Here is a 17,714-nt window from a genome sequence, read left to right as displayed (position 1 = left end):
GGCCTTATGAATCTCAACAAAATTTTAAGCCTGCAGAGTAAAAAGTTCAGCAACTATGAGCCCAAAACCTAGTTAAAAAAAAAGGATGGCATGCATTTTGAAGTACAGTTTATCCTGATCTTCCTTTATAGGAAGAGCCTCTACACTTCAACAAAAAAGACTACAATGGAAAACCATCATCAAATAATTTATGTGTGCTACGTTCACAAATAATATTTGTACTGGAAAATGCCTCAAATGTCAAATTTACCTTCAACTACTTGCTTTTCTTCTTCTTCTTTGATTTGATTGGCTACCTTCTCCAATTCTTCTTGCAGCTGAGTTGAAGAGGTATGAGCACGGGCAAACTCATTTAATGTCTGCCAAGCACTTTTCAGAGAGCTAATGAAACCCTGCTTCAAATCAGATCCCATACGAGACAGACTTTCTTTCAACTCTAAAGAGATTAAGATGACATATCAAGTTATTAGTTACTGGGTTAAATTCTGCACCACAAAAATTAAAACAAAAGTTATACTGTTCTCAGACAGGATAAGACCTCTTACTCTTCTCTCTTTTTTTTTTTTAATTATTATTTTATTTTTTATTTTTTTACAATTTTATTGGAGAATAATTGCTTTAAAATGGTGTGTTAGTTTCTGCTTTATAACAAAGTGAATCAGTTATACATATACATATATTCCCATATCTCTTCCTACTCTTCTCTTAAATGTCAAATATATGGAGTTTCTCAGCCAAGAACTTCCAACGTATTAAAATGTTTTGAGGAGTCTGATTCTGTCATTTTTTTTTTTGACAACTAAACTTGATCCAGCCTAAACCTATACATTTCTTCTCACCAAAAAAAAAGGAGTTCAGGGCTTCCCTGGTGGCGCAGTGGTTGAGAGTCCGCCTGCAGATGCAGGGGACGCGGGTTCGTGCCCCGGTCCGGGAAGATCCCACATGCCGCGGAGCGGCGGGGCCCGAGAACCATGGCCGCTGACCCTGCGTGTCCGGAGCCTGTGCTCCGCCATGGGAGAGGCCACAACAGTGAGAGGCCCGCGTACAGAAAAAAAAAAAAAAAAAAAAAAAAGGAGTTCAAATACCATAAAAATGTAATAAGTGCATTTATGTGCTTTATTTTTACTGTAAGTTAAAAAATGGGCCCACAATATTAAAAAGATGATTGTTTTTCTAATACGTATTGGAAATGGTTTTGAGAATTTGAGATTCTGAGATAACCACAATTTAAACTTCTAATTTAAAAATGAAGGAACTCCTGCCCCTTCACCTTTTCTGCTTTTGTCTAATAAAAAATATATGAATTCATAGTCTTAGCGTATCAAATTTCTCATTTAACTTCAAAAGAGTTAATTGTGTTTATAAAGCATGGTGCAACGTTAGAAAAAAAAAGAAAGATATTTTAAATAAGAGGGAGGGCATGATCACTGTTCCTTCTTTTAAACCTATGGATAAGAAGTACTATACACCATTAGTAGGCATAAAATAAACCTAAACCCTACTTGGAATTATTATCAATCCATTTTGTTTAATGAATTTTTTTAATAGGAAAAGTTTGTTTAGTTAGCAAGGAAAAAACAGCTTGCTTGACTTATCATCAAATTTTTATTTCTTGATGGTTTGGTCATTAGATCAAAAGTTACTTTGCTTCCCAATTCCAAAAACTATAACCAAATTCTATCAAAATCTATGCACCTCATCACTTTATTACCAACTTTCTCCATTCCTTATTATGTCAACAATTAGAAAGTTATCAAGGAGAAATCATTAAGGAGAAGGAACTCATTCATAACTTTACAGCTCCTGCAAATAATTAGTAAACATGTTCTGAACAATGTAGGCATTTAAATAAATAACTTAGTGTTAAAATTTTCATAACTCATTACAAATGACAGGAAGGACACAATTCATTACAAATGACAGATTACAAAATGACAGGAAGGAAACAAGTTTTTATAGTATTTGCTTTTTACCTAAATGAAGTCTTTTTCTGCCTTTGTGATGCGGAATGAGAACTGCTTTTAGGTCCAAATCTGGTACAATCATAGGTTCTAATCTATATGCCACTGGATCAAGCTACAAATAGAAGAATTAGAAATCTATGAAAAGCTGTTTTGAGTTATATATCTTAGTTGAGTGAGAAAACAAGTATCTGGCAAACCAGAGATTTTGATTTTCTTTTCACACCTCATTCAAATACTGGTAATTATAAGAAGACTTCCAAGTTTGCAGGTAAAATGACTTGGCAAGCAAAGCAAGAAAATTATTTCCTTGAACAAAGGCTTTTTGGTAGAAAAGTTTATCGGAAAGTATCAGACTGTATTTTTTAGGTCAGAGAGCTGAGCTGTACACGATCAAAATCGGTATTAATTCCTAAGAAATAAGAAGCTGAGAATCTATTAGGATAAAGAGGACTGGCGCTTCATCTTCTTCAAAATAGAAGTAAATGCAGTTCACTCACTGGATGATAAATATTGAAGAACCCTTTGCAGGTAGGAAGCCTGTAGTTCTCATCTATACTATCCACTCCTCGAATAGTGAGAAACATACCAATTGGAGATCCCAAGGCAAAGAAAATCTCTGGTTCAAAGTCTAAGGAGCTGTAAACAACAGAAACCTAGAAAGGATCAGAAAACAATGAAAGATGGTCATTCCAATGTCATGTAATACAAAATTCAAAAGCTCAAACTGGAACTGCACTTAATTAAAAGCATCCCAATATAGCTGATGCCCCTCAAGGTGTGGCTTACAGTGCTGATAATCAGTCACAGACAGCCGCTGCTGGCTGAAAAGGACCAAAAAATTTCCTTTTGAAATCTTTACATACTAATACATCCTGTGACTATACTTTTACTTACTGTGTAAAAAAGTAAGTAAGTAAGAAGTAAGTAAAAACCATAAAATATATAGTGTATGGAAGCATTATATTTATTTTAGTTATAAATGTGGTCAAAACTACAGACTCTAGAATCAAACTGCCTGGGTTTGAATCCTGACTCCATTCCCCACTGTGTGACTGACCTCGAGCAAGTTTCTTAACCTCTCTTGCCTCCACCTCAGTTTCCTCATCTGTAAAATGGGGATCATAACAATGCCAAACTCATAATGTGGTTGAAAAATAAATAACCTAATCCACATAAAGTGCTTAGCATATTTTAAGCATCCAATGACTGTTACTTCTATTATAACTACCATCCTCATTCATTAGGCTTGTTTCTTTCCATTAGAAATGTGACCGTAAGCTGTGACAAAGCGAGAGAGTGGCATGGACATATATACACTACCAAACGTAAAACAGATAGCTATGGGAAGCAGCCGCATAGCACAGGGAGATTAGCTCGGTGGTTTGTGACCACCTAGAGGGGTGGGATAGGGAGGGTGGGAGGGAGGGAGATGCAAGAGGGAAGAGATATGGGAACATATGTGTATGTGTAACTGATTCACTTTGTTATAAAGCAGAAACTAACACACCATTGTAAAGCAATTATACTCCAATAAAGATGTTTAAAAAAAAAAAAAGAAATGTGATTTAACCCAAAAGAGCTCGTTTGGGGGAAACGTCTCAGTTCACTGAGAGCTGCCTAGAGTGAGAGAAAGCACCCACATTCGGACAGCACTCTATAAGTTACAAAGCTCTTTTGTTTGTTGCTCAGTGACAGAATATGAGTCTTCATCATTTTAGTATCCTGAGAATGAAGAACAATGAATGGCATAATCCAAGTGCATGACAGAGGTCCACTGAGAGCGAAGGGCATGGCAGGAATCCTCGTTCCCGCTTATCAGACGAAGACAGTGAAGCCCAAATAGGTGATGTCACTTACCCAGGAGCACACAGTGAGTGGCAGAATGAGGATTTCTAACTCCCAAACCAATGCTTTCTACTAACTAGGCTGCCCTTCTAACAAAGTCTCAACTTCACATCCCTTTGTTTGCCCTTATATTTGCAAATTCAATAGTTTCTGCTACTGATGAGGGCCACAAAATACTCTCAAGATTATGTATCTTCCCCCAGTTCCAGAAAAAAAAAAGAGAAGAAAAAACAAAGTTAAAAAAATTTATAAGCTGGAAAAAATATTTACATCAAGGGGCCAATATCCTTAATATATAAATTCTTAACTATCAGTAAGAGAAAAGCAACCCAATAGAAAAATAGTAAACCAGCACATCACACACACACAAAAAAAACCTAAAAAATAGGTGATAAAACATCTAACCTCTCTAGTGCTCAAAGAAATACAGTGAGATACAGTTATCAAAGATATAAATGAAATACTAAAAAATTAAAATCTATTTTCATGTAAAAAATTATTTCTTTAGAAGAAGTTACACAAGTAAGAATACTACATATTTTTAAAGGAGAATGGTAATATCAGTACTAGTGAGGGAGCGGAGAGAGAGGCAATCAATTTTATAAACTGCCAGTTGAGTACAAACCGGCACAACCTTTCCGGGGCAAGCAGCAATAACTATTAACATTCTCATGTACACGTCCTCTGGCCCAGCTATAAATACTTCCAGTTATTTAACTGAAAGAAAGATAAAAAATGTACACAGAAAATTGGTTTAAAACTGTTTATCACTGGATTGCTTAAAAGAATGAAAAATTGCCTACATGTCCAACATTATGGGTTGAATGTATTCCCTCCAAAAGAGAAATGTACCACTACCTCAGACCTTACTTGGAATAGGGTCTTCACAGCATTACAGTGGGCCCTAAATCCAATATGACTGATGCTATTATAAAAAGGAGAAATCTGGACACAGAGACAGGCATGCACAGGAAAGATGATGTGAAGGCAAAGGGCGTCTGCCATGTGAAGATGGAGGATTGGAGTGATGCACACAGAAGCCAAAGGATGCTAACAACTGCCGGCAAACCAACAGAAGCTAGAAAGAGGCAAGGAAGGATGCCTCTACAGGTTTCAGAGGAAGAAGGCCCTGCTGACACCTCAGTCGCGGAACTGTGAGACAATAAGTTTCTGGCGCTTAAGACCACCCAGTTTGTGATACTTTGTTATATGGCAGCCTATTATAAAATAGGCTTTGTATTAGATGATTTTGCCCAGCTATAGACTAATGTTAAGTGTTCTGAGCACGTTTAAGGTAGATGAGGTTAAGCTATGATGTTGGGTAGGTTAGGTATATTAAATGCATTTTTCACTTTGGATATTTTCAATTTACAATAGGTTTATCAGGACATAACCCCATCATGAGTCAAGGAAGATATGTATGATATTCTAGTATTTTCCATTTTTGTTAAAATATATATGTAAATATATGCTCAAATAAAAGTGTAGAAGGCCTTGTTCAAACTGCTAATGGTGATTAGTCCTGGTTAAGAGATTTTTTTTTCCCCTCTTCTTTTGCTTAAATCAGTATTTCTTGGCTTTCTGGCAATGAATGATGCACACTGTGGATTACCACAACACTTTGGGTAACAAAGGAGATGGCATGTGACCTGGGCTGGGTCAATCAACCATGCCCCATTCCCCAGGCAACAAGAATTGGTCCAGAATGGACTTGAGACTCAAACGAGGTCAAATAAAATCCCTTCTTAAAAGTTTCCTAATTGGACCTATCGGGGTACATTCCATTACCTCTTATGGTAATAAAGCTATAAGGAGATGAGCCCAGAGCCACTGACACCCACCATTCCAGGTTCACTGGAAAAGAAGGCCAACTCCCAGGGAGAGGCAGGCGGGTGAGAGTGTCCTGATGGCGCAGAGCCCCTGGTTCCACAACTCTGACACTCCAACCTTCACAGGTAGGTGAAGAAATACCCGCCTTTAATTTGCTAGAATCTGTTCAAGTTTGCTCATGTTTAAAAAAAAGACATTTTTAAAATGCAAATTTTGGGGCTTCCCTGGTGGTGCAGTGGTTAAGAATCCGCCTGCCAATACAGGGGACACGGGTTCGAGCCCTGGTCCGGGAAGATCCCACGTGCCGTGGAGCGACTAAGCCTGTGCGCCACAACTACTGAGTCTGTGCTCGAGGGCCCGTGTGCCTAGAGCCCGTGCTCTGCAACAATAGAAGCCACCACAATGAGAAACCTGCACACCGCAACAAAGAGTAGCTCCCGCTCACAACTAGAGAAAACCCACGCGTAGCAACGAAGACCCAACACAGCCTAAATAAATAGATAGATAGATAAATAAATAAATAAAATGCAAACTTTATGGATGAGTTAGGCTTAAAAGCTTGAACAGGCTATAGCAAACATCCAATAACATTTCCTGCCTTCTTTAAATCAGTCATGAACTCACTTAAGAGAATGGAACCATATAAACAACTATAAATATACTGAAAGTAATATTGTCTAAAAAGATTTTAATACTTTTAAGCCATTGAGAAACAATATATCATTAAATGCAGCATTATCAACTACTTGGTAGGTTTTTACAGGAATATTTCCCCCAGGGAAGAATTATGAGTAATAAAAAACATAAGTTGAGGGAATGCAGCAAGCATCTCTCACAGAAGTTTAACTATACCCTGAAAATAATTTTCTAACTATCACCACATCCATTGCTAGTGGCTAAGACACTAATGCTATAAAATTATGAGGGGTGAAAAAAAATTGAATAAGGACAATTTCAAAAGCTAGGTGATATGTTCAGTACACATTCAGTCCCTCATTTCGAACACTGTGAAAGAAGCATACAATTTTTATTAAGAGAAATTCAGTTTTCTCCCCTCGACCAAAAAAAACTGTTGAATAAATATTTAAAGAATCTAAAGCTAACCCAAATAATACAGATATGTGATTCCAACATAAAATACATGGCCCAAGTCAATACGTTAACTTACCTGTCCAGTGCCAACTTCAAAAGACTCATAATCAACGTGCACAGAAGAAACGCAAACTCCGAGTGGGAGTTTCCTCTTGGACTCATTAGATTCTGAGGGCGGAGAAGCCATTTCTTTAGCTTTCTGAGCACTTTCCTCTTGTCCTTTTGTCGAAGCAGCCATCACTGCCTTCTTTTCTGATGCTTTTTTCTGTTCCTGTGAAATACCAAATTTTCATAATAGAACTGAGGGGAAAAAAGTTATCAGCTATCACTATAAAATATCTATATCAATATTAAGGAATGATTAGTAATTTCTTAGGCATAATAATGGTATTGTGATTATTAGGGAAATGTCCTTTTAGACATACATACTAAATATTTAAGGAAAAAAATACCATGATGTCTATAATCTACTTTAAAATTCTTAAGAAAAAGAAAATTAAGAACGAAAGCAAAAGTGGCAAAACAGCTACAGTTAAATATTTGCTATTAGTATATTCTTTGCTCTCCACTTTTCTATGTAATTTTAAATTTTACTAAAGTTTTTAAAAATGCCAACTTCTTCCTTTGTGATCTCAACTTTAGCCAGATAATTTAGAAGTACTTTATATAACTGTAAAATATATACTTCCTATAAAGACGTGTAACTTAAGAGAAATTTATTCATTCAACATCTTTACACCATTATGTCTACACGGAGCCACTGACAAATTTTCCTCAAAAGCATTCTGGGAAGAACAGATAAACACACTGTGGTACATTCATACAATGGAATAACTATTTAGAAATGAAAAGGAGTAAACTGCAAATAAAACAACAATTATATGAATTTCAAAAACACTATTTTGAGTAAAAGAAGCTAGGTACAAAAGAGTGTACAGTGTTGGTTCCATTTATATAAACTTCTAGAACAGGCAAAACTATCCTATAGTGATCAAATTCAGAATAGTAGTTGAATGGGAGGGGGAGTGGACCAGAAAGAAGCATGAGAGAACTATCTGAGTGACAGAAATGTTCTAGTTCTTGTTTTAGCTGGTGATTACACAGCCACAAGAACTGTCAAAACTTACTGTAGTGAATACTCAAGATCTATGCATTTCATAAATAAGCAAAGAAAATTCTTGGCAGCGTCTCTAGATCAGGCGTACCTCTGTAGTAATGAGATAAAATCTGCTCGTGTGGGTTTGTGATCACACCCTGATACAGCAGCAACAATGTCAGGGGAAAGTGAACAACCATCATGGTGGATTCATTCACTGGCCCTCATTCCCCAAGCTGTGAATGACTGTGTTAAGTCTCTGTTTAAATAGCTATTGACGGGAAATTCCCTGGTGGTCCAGTGGTTAGGGCTCGGCACTTTCACTGTCGTGGTCCTGAGTTCAATCCCTGGTTGGGGAACTAAGATCCCACAAGCCTCATGGCGCAGCCAAAAATTAAATAATTAATTTAAAAAAAAAGAACAGCTACTGACAGTGCCTAAACAAAACAGCAGGCCAAATTGGTCTTGTCTATCAATAAATTCCAAATACTAGGAAACCTGGAAATAAGTCCAATTGGTTAATTCAAAGGCAATACGGAATAAAGAAAACTCTCCACCAGCCAGCTGGGAACTGATTCCACCATTAAAGTCTTGGAAGGCTTCGTTACCTCTGCCCTTTGGAGGAACCACAAGATTAAACCTAAAACCCAAAATGAAGAACATGTTCAAGGTTCTTCAGTTTAAATTTGCTTTCTCACTTGCAAGTACCTCCCACTACACTCATAGAACTTAACAATCTAAATTGCTAAGAGGGCTGTCTCAACAGATCCTCAACTGTCCTACTGCGAACTGCTGTTCTGTTTCCCCTCCTAGACACATGCTATAACTTTAAAACAAAGTGAGCCAAAATACACATACTTGAGTATCAATATTCCCAGCACTAAAAATTATTCCTTTTCAAAGGAAAATGAATAAGATGGCTTACAAAGGGGAAAGAAAAGCTCAGGCCACAAATATTTGACCTCTTTATTAAAATAACAAGCTAACTAACTTTGGTTCCATTATTTCGGTTACACTAAATCAACAGGACACACCATTTTATCTTATTAGTGATCTGGCAGCACCTTGTTAACTAGGAATAACAGCAATCAATGGCAACACGGCTGAGAAAGTTTCATGGTTCATCCAGAGGCAATTACTTTTGAGTTTAAAAAATAAGATGACTTTATAGTTTTACTCCTTTCAAAACATTCTTATAATGCCATTACCTATATATCCAAGCTACTACAGGAGCCAAACCAGGCTCCTTCTAGAGATTCTTCAAGAACTGTAGAATACTTTCCTACTTTTTTTCCTTTTATTTACAAAATAAAATCAGGGACAGATGTAGGACCTGGAAACATAGCTTCTCATTTGTTCTTTTTGTGTTTTTACAGGCCTGTGCTTCACTGATGTGCACATGGAGATGAACATGCTCACACTTGGAGAACACAGCCTGGAGGAAAGGAACAACATTGGCACGCCTGCATCATGGTTTTGGTGTGACCACTGTGCTCACCAGAGATGCTGCCTCTCAACTCAATCTTCATTGTCGCCTTCAATCAACCATCAAACACACTATTTCTGTGTCTAAAATGTGTTTTGAGTTGCACCTTTCTTTTCCATTTCCTATTACACCCCTATCATCTCTCAATCAGTCACTGCATAATTACAGTGACTATGCCCAGAGATTCCTAACAGCCTCTAGCTTCATGCCCTTCCAACTCCATCCCTGCACCGTAACCAAGTGAACTCCCTAAAACACCAGCCCAGTCATGGAACTGCCCTCATTGCTCCACTGACCTACAGCAGTGGTTCTCACACCATGTCCCCTTAGAACTGAACCAGTGGTTTACACTGCTGCTAAAAATGTGGCCCAGTTCACACACACACACACACACACACACACACAAAATTAACGTAAAATTCAAGTTGATAACAGAATTGTCTCAGCTTTAAGATTTGTTCCAATTGTTTTTTCCTTTAGTTCTCCTTATCAGCCAGTAGGCCCTAGCCAACAGCAAAAGACAGCAAATATTAATGGAAAAACCAGGAAGGAATCAATATGTCTAAAAACTCACTTATTATAAGCACATTTGCTCATGGTTGAAATTTTATGTGACTTACAGCACATAGTTTTCAATTTTAACATTTCTGAAGTAAAAATTAAACTTTAGACTAAACAGATGATTTGGTGCTACATCATAATTTGTGATAAAAATTAATAAGTAAGTAAGCATTTCATGATGTTAGTTTAAAAGCACCATGACTTTCACAGCCATAAGAACGTGTTTGTGGACCACTCCCTCAAAACTGAAATCTGCCACATCTGCCATTCGGGCCCTCGGAACCCTGTGCTCTACCTTATTCTCAGCTCGACTGCTGCTTCCGCTGCAGAAAAACACTTGCCCACTACCGGAAGGCCATTTCCCCTGGCCCTACCCTTCCTTCAAGCTCAAGTACCAACACCTTGGAGAAGTCTTCTCTCACCAGCCCCAGCCCCTTCTCCCCCGGGCAGGCCTCACCTGGCTCTGACAGCACAAGCAGCACTGATGCATCATCTGTGGTCAAATCTCTCCCCCTAACTAGACAGCATACCCTCAGTTCCTCTCCAAATCCCAAGAACTCAGCACATGCCTGATCTAAAACATATACTCATAAAATACAGAACAACTCAATTGCTTAAGCTAATCATAACAAATCAGTCCTATGACTTTACAGTCATAGTACATATAAAGAAGTGGCATATGTTAAGTTCCAAAGAAGTAACACAAACTAAAGAACCACAGAAGTTCAAAAGATGGAAGGATCAACGAAAACCATGTTAATACAATAAAAATAAAATAGCCACCCTAAGTGCTACCTAATTTTTCTAAGTATACAGAAAATCTCTGTAAAGTTAACTTAATGAAAATTAAACGAGTTATTCCCAATAGTTTTATTCTTTTGCAATGTTTTCTAGTTGTTGCTGTTATTGCTCTGATTTAGATTGTTGACAACTTTTTGTTTCTGGTTATTAATTAATGAAATGTATCCGTGTTCCTTCTTATCTCTTTAGATGGTGAGAAGGACTGGGAAAAGAGAAAATGCGCTAACATTTATTGGATGATAAGCTACACATGCATTACTTCATCCTCACTGCAATCCTATAAGGAAGGCATTATCACTCCCGTTTTATAAATGAAGGAAACCACAGACCAGAAAAGTTAAGCAGATTGCTCGTGAATCTGTAATTAATAAGTGGTTGAACTGGGAATCAGGGTGACCAAGTCATCTTTTTGTCCAGGACTTACCCAGTTGTTGCACTGGGAAATTCTCAAATACCAATTCTAAGGTTGAAAGTCCTTCATCCCGGAATTTGCTCAGCCCCAGGAAAACCAGGAATTGGCATTTAATTGGAATTTGAATCCAGTTCTGGCTGACTCCCAAGTCAGGCCTTCCATCAACTCCATTACTGTGCCCGTGGGCAGGGAGCACAGTAGCTGACCTAACCATGATGGTATTAACAAAAACTTCCAAAGTATAAACAAGCTAGTCACAGGTGAGTTTTTTCTTTTAGGTGCAGAGGTGAACTTTACCAGTTTGGCTGCTTTATGTTTTACAAAGTTAGCTATCTTCTTCCTGGGTCCAAGTGGTATCCCCATTTCCTTCAGGTCATCCACTGTACACATAAGCTTTAAAAGAAAACAAACAAGCACATTAATTAGTCAATCTAATGATACATGAACTGAAATTTAAAAAAAGGAAATTATGAAAAGAAACCGTATCATCTAAGGCAACTGAATATCCAATTTGTTTAAAGTTAATTTCTTTTCTGTCCCCAGCCTCAGGTAATTTTTTTTAAATCATGAATTAATTTAGGCTGTAAAATTTTAGGCCTCCACATCTAAGTCATTCTTTTAATTTTTTTTTGCGGTACGTGGGCCTCTCACTGTTGTGGCCTCTCTTGTTGTGGAATACAGGCTCCAGACACGCAGGCTCAGCGGCCATGGCTCACGGGCCCAGCCGCTCCGCAGCACGTGGGATCTTCCCGGACCGGGGCATGAACCCGTGTCCCCTGCATCGGCAGGCAGACTCCCAACCACTGCGCCACCAGGGAAGCCCCATTCTTTTAATTTTTAACAGAAAATACATGCATGTTGTACAGAATTCTTTCCTCATACACAGGAAAAACAATTTTAGACAAAAATGAATCAAACTATCATCAGTTCCTATTTCCCCTCATCCTGGCCACATAGTATATTAATATCAAACCCTTAATATTCTTGCCAAACTAATAGGTTAAAAAAACCTCACTGCACTTTTTTTTTAATAAATTTATTCATTTATTTTTGGCTGCGTTGGGTCTTCGTTGCTGCGAGTGGGCTTTCTCTAGTTGCGGCGAGCGGGGCTACTCTTCATTGTGGTGCGCGGGCTTTTCATTGCAGTGCGCGGGCTTTTCATTGTGGTGGCTCCTCTCACTGCGGAGCACGGGCTCTAGGTACGAGGGCCTCAGTAGCCACGGTGCACGGGCCCAGCAGTTGTGGCTCACGGGCTCCAGAGTGCAGGCTCAGCAGTTGTGGCGCATGGGCCCAGCCGCTATGAGGCATGCAGGATCCTCCCAGACTAGGGCTCGAACCCGTGTCCCCTGCATTGGCAGGCTGATTCTTAACCACTGCGCCACCAGGGAAGTCCCTCACTGCACTTTTTTTTTTTTTTTTTTTTTGTGGTACACAGACCTCTCACTGTTGTGGCCTCTCCCGTTGCGGAGCACGGGCTCCGGACGCGCAGGCTCAGTGGCCATGGCTCACGGGCCCAGCCGCTCCTCGGCATGTGGGACCTTCCCGGACCGGGGCACGAACCCGTGTGCCCTGCATCGGCAGGCGGACTCTCAACCACTGCGCCACCAGGGAAGCCCTCACTGCACTTTTAATTTATATTTCTCTCAAGAGTTTTCATATGATAAGAAGTTATTTGTTATTTTCTTTTCTGAATATCATCTGTTCATATTCTTTGCCTATTTTCCTATTGTGTTGATGGTCTTTGTGTAACTAACTTATAGAAACTTTGAATAATAAGAAAATAAACCCTTTGTTTATAATGTGTGTTGCAAACAGTCTTCTTAACCTTTTGTTGGCCTTTAGATGTTGTTTATGCCATCCCCTGCTATGCAATTTTTTTTCCATTATGGCTTCTGGGTTTTATGTCATACTTAGAAAAGCCTTCCCAGATTATTAAAAAAAGTTCTCCTGTTTTTTTCAATTTTTTTTAAACGTTTAAGTCTCTGCCTTATCTGAATGCACTGTGATGTAAAAGTGTTTAAATCTTATTAATTTTCAATCTCATACAAAGGAAAAACAATTTTAGACAAAAATGAATCAAACTATCATCAGTACCAGAGATTCCATATCAATCTTTTCCTTTTCAAAAGTGCTAACGTATTCAGAGAGGCTAAGTGCTTCCAGAGTTTCTTGCAAAGTCAGGACTTCTTCATTTTCAACATCAAGGTCACAAGACTCATCCAACGTCAGCTTTGGCTCTTCAGGTATCTTTTAAAAAAAAAGTTGGGAGAACATTACAGAGTTCCCATAAAATGTCTTCTGATCTACGGAAAAATCTTAATTCTGTCCTATACACAAATCATAATTTTTGGCAGTTTGCTATCCAAAGTTTGAATATTCTGAAAAAGTATATAAATTTAGTAAATCACGCATGCTCCCATTTCTTACAATAATTTACTTCACATTTTTTTTTTTTTTTTTTTTTTTTTTTTGCGGTACGTGGGCCTCTCACTGTTGTGGCCTCTCCCGCTGCAGAGCACAGGCTCCGGACGCGCAGGCCCAGCGGCCATGGCCCACGGGCCCAGCCGCTCCGCGGCATGTGGGATCCCCCCAGACCGGGGCACGAACCCGTGTCCCCTGCATCGGCAGGCGGACTCGCAACCACTGCGCCACCAGGGAAGCCCACTTCACATTTTTTAAAGAAACCATAAACTGTCTCTCACATTTAAATTTATAATACATAAGGAAGACGAGTGAGAAACTCAAATAATGAGCTCTATGATTCCATTGCACTCCTAAAGCTCAGGGTATTCTGTTACATAGAATCAGTTCAGATTGTGAAAAACTCTTCAGCTCCAACTCTGAATCTAGAGGTCAATTGGGCCATACCTGCTTTTCCTGAAAATGTGGCTGCTTCACAACTCCATTAGCAACAGCTAAAGGCTCAGGAGACTTTGATAAATTCAAATCTTTTTGATTAGACAGGATGTCAAACAATATTAAAGAACCTTAAAAAAAAAAAAAGAAGCATTTTGCTTTATAATGTACTAGGTGCTTTTATAACACTAAATAAATTCTCCTCCTTTTTTTTGTTCAAAGTCCCAAGCAGAAGTCACATAAAGTTAGATGTTAATCAAGATCTGATAATCAATATTCTTGTTTTACCAAGTAGTAGAATAAATTAAAATATAAAGCATTCCTAGGTAACATGAAAGGCAAATAAGGCAGAATGTAAATTCAAAGCATTCATTTCTACCCTTTATAAAACTTAAAATCTATAATTCTAAATCTTGAACTAACAACGTCACCCACATTGAAAGCAGGGATGACTCAACAAAAATTGTATTTAAATGTGGCTATTTGGAAGTTTTACCTAAACTGTGACCAGCAACAGAGACCCCTCCTTTGAAGTCTGGGTTCCGACTCATGAAGAGTGCATACAGACGGTTTATCTCCAATCCCACTTTCTCCACAATCCTCTGACAGTAGATGGGGCTGTTGTAAAATAAAATGTCTAGCAAGGTTTCATTAGTAAAGTGACGAAACCGACCAATACTTGGTAAAGTGATTTTCTTAATATTCCTGTTCAGAAAGAAAAAGAAGTATGTTTAGTCAGTAAGCACCTTAAATTTATCGGTTTTTAAAAGTTTCAATTTTGAATCCTGAAAATACACTAAGTAAAAAAAGATCCCACAGACTAATTATGAGTTGATTTTATAGACAGTTACTGTAAACAAATCAAGATAAACCAAAGAAGTTGTCATTTGTGCCTATAACTATACTATGAACTTGGGGATTCTCTGAAGTTATCATATAAAATAAGGCCAAAGCGAAGATTTTTAATTCATTTTTAAAGAGGAAAGCCTACTCTTCCATTTTTCTTCCAGTTTACTGGAAATCAGGATACCTGACAAAAATTGTGGGTGGCCAGGACAATAGAGAATGTAGCAAGAAGTAAAAAAGGAGCTTAATGGAATGAAAATCTCTCCTGATTTGAGAATGGCCATACTTCAGGAATACCCAAAGAGAGAGAAAGCACCCCCATAACAGAGCTTCACATGGAGAGAACAGAATGTTTGTAGCGTTAGTTTTATTAAAGCACGTGCCCTGAAACATCATGATGTTCACTAAAATCCAAGTATGTCATTAGCCCTGTGTCCCCAGCATAAATATTTTCTAAATCTGTGCTTCCCAACTGGAAGCATTCCAAATTGAGTGGAGGCATTTTTAGTTGTCACAGTGCCTGGTAAGTGCTGCTGGCATTTAGACTAAGGATATTAAATGGCCTACAATACACACAACAGTCTTACATGACACAGAACTGTCCTGCCAGAAGAGTCTCCACTGAGAAACAATAATCAGTGGTTCTCAACCAGGGGCGATTTTATCCCCAGGGGACATCTGCAATGACTAGAGACATTTTTGGTTGTGAAATTAAGGGTAAGGTCGTGCTACTCTTATCTAGAGGGTAGAAGCCTAGGATGCTGCTAAACATCCTATAGTGTACAGGACAGCCCCATGTGTGAACCACTTATAGATCAGTATTTTAAAACCAGCTTAAGTTTCTTAGATTCTCTTAAATATTTACAATAGGAATACACACACACGTACGTACGTATATACATGCATGTGCACGCACACACAAAGTAGCACATAAACTTAAGTGTTTAATCATATGTCAGAACAAGTATATAAAGTTTTTAAGTGTATCTGTTGAAGTCATAATAAACTACTTTATACTATAGTTTAAAATTTGAATCTAAGTTTGACTAATCTGAAAACCAAGCTATCAAAATCCACAAACCTGTCAACACCTGTGGCATCCCCACCCAAGGAACTATGCCAATGAACCGGAAGGAATTCCACTCTGCTTACTTTCCGATCATCTAAAGATTTCTTGAAATGTGTCTGCAGCAATTTGAGAGAAACCACCCTAAAATCATCCACTTAAAAAAAAAAAAAAACAATTTTAGAGAAATGCAAATCAAAACTACAATGAGATATCATCTCACACCAGTCAGAATGGCCATTATCAAAAAATCTAGAAACAATAAATGCTGGAGAGGGTGTGGAGAAAAGGGAACCCTCTTGCACTGTTGGTGGGAATGTAAATTGATACCGCCACTGTGGAGAACAGTATGGAGGTTCCTTAAAAAACTACAAATAGAACTACCATATGACCCAGCACTCCCACTACTGGGCATATACCCTGAGAAAACCATAATTCAAAAAGAGTCATGTACCAAAATGTTCATTGCAGCTCTATTTACAATAGCCCGGAGATGGAAACAACCTGAGTGTCCACCATCGGATGAATGGATAAAGAAGATGTGGCACATATATACAATGGAATATTACTCAGCCATAAAAAGAAATGAAATTGAGCTATTTGTAATGAGGTGGATAGAGCTAGAGTCTGTCATACAGAGTGAAGTAAGTCAGAAAGAGAAAGACAAATACCATATGCTAACACAAACATATGGAATTTAAGAAAAAAAATGTCATGAAGAACCTAGGGGTAAAACAGGAATAAAGACACAGACCTACTAGAGAATGGACTTGAGGATATGGGGCGGGGGAAGGGTAAGCTGTGACAAAGCGGGAGAGAGGCATGGACATATATACACTACCATACGTAAGGTAGATAGCTAGTGGGAAGCGGCCGCATAGCACAGGGAGATCAGCTCGGTGCTTTGTGACCACCTAGAGGGGTGAGATAGGGAGGGTGGGAGGGAGGGTGACGCAAGAGGGAAGAGATATGGGAACATATGTATATATATAATTGATTCACTTTGTTATAAAGCAGAAACTAACACACCATTGTAAAGCAATTATACTCCAATAAAGATGTAAAAAAAAAAAATCAGGGAAGACAAATTAACTTGATTAAATTTTCCTAGCTTGATTAAGTAGTTAGCAATTACCTCCTTTATACCAGTATTTTTTATAACACAAACTTTTCAAGAAAAAAAAAAAAAGATGACAAAATCAGTCCAAAAAAGAAAAAAAACCAACCTTTCGGAAGTTCTTGTTCGTGTTTCATTATTTTACAGGAATATATAAATGACTGAAAAACATTAGCTCAACTACCATTACTGGGAGGCAGAAATGCACTGTGGGTAGACTCTGGAATCAAATTACCTGCTCCAGAACCTACAGACCGTGACACGGGAGAGGTTAACTCATCCTCTGGGCCTCAGTTCCTCCCTTAATAGTAAAGATAACAGTAACAGCACCTACACTCCAAAGGGTTATTGTGAGGGTTAAATGATACAACTCATGCAAGATACTTGGGACATACCAAGTATTCAATAAATATGAACTATTACTACAAACATAAAAATAAAACTTCCAAAATTTAAGTAAACCAGGCAGATTCACAATTCCTTTAAACAACTTCTCACAACTAATTCACCATAAATCAGTTCAACGCACAGGTGTTCCTAGTGGCTGGAAGTGCTCAGGCAGAGGTTGTCAAAAAGGCTGAATTATTTCCAAGATCCCTTCTAATTCTTCACGATCTAGGATTTTATGAGTTATAAATGTCATAAGAGCAAATGAAGTACAAAGTAGTATTGCCCAGTGATCATTTAAATCTCCTCTTACAGTCCCTCAGCCAACAGTATACAGCTGGAAACCATCTTAAAA

At 38.2% G+C, this 17,714-nt stretch overlaps 1 protein-coding gene across 4 annotated transcripts in view; it reads right to left on the bottom strand.

Moving 5' to 3' along the window:
* The window catches only part of SEC23IP (SEC23 interacting protein), a 51,200-nt gene that overhangs the window by 13,556 nt on the left and 19,930 nt on the right, over window positions 1-17,714 (bottom strand). For all 4 annotated transcript variants that reach the window (XM_032608120.1, XM_032608121.1, XM_032608119.1 and 1 more), the window contains exons 8-16: window positions 15,871-16,012; window positions 14,440-14,648; window positions 13,956-14,074; window positions 13,182-13,334; window positions 11,385-11,480; window positions 6,808-7,002; window positions 2,462-2,617; window positions 1,974-2,076; window positions 251-436 (exon numbers count right to left, since the gene is read on the bottom strand). In XM_032608120.1, the coding sequence (XP_032464011.1) occupies window positions 251-436; window positions 1,974-2,076; window positions 2,462-2,617; window positions 6,808-7,002; window positions 11,385-11,480; window positions 13,182-13,334; window positions 13,956-14,074; window positions 14,440-14,648; window positions 15,871-16,012 (1,359 nt within the window). The remainder of the gene's footprint in view (window positions 1-250; window positions 437-1,973; window positions 2,077-2,461; window positions 2,618-6,807; window positions 7,003-11,384; window positions 11,481-13,181; window positions 13,335-13,955; window positions 14,075-14,439; window positions 14,649-15,870; window positions 16,013-17,714) is intronic.

This window comes from Phocoena sinus, chromosome 16, assembly GCF_008692025.1.
Source record: "Phocoena sinus isolate mPhoSin1 chromosome 16, mPhoSin1.pri, whole genome shotgun sequence".
Taxonomy (NCBI): domain Eukaryota; kingdom Metazoa; phylum Chordata; class Mammalia; order Artiodactyla; family Phocoenidae; genus Phocoena; species Phocoena sinus.
Note: the sequence above shows the minus strand (reverse complement) of the source record. Positions and strands in the feature narration are given on the sequence as shown.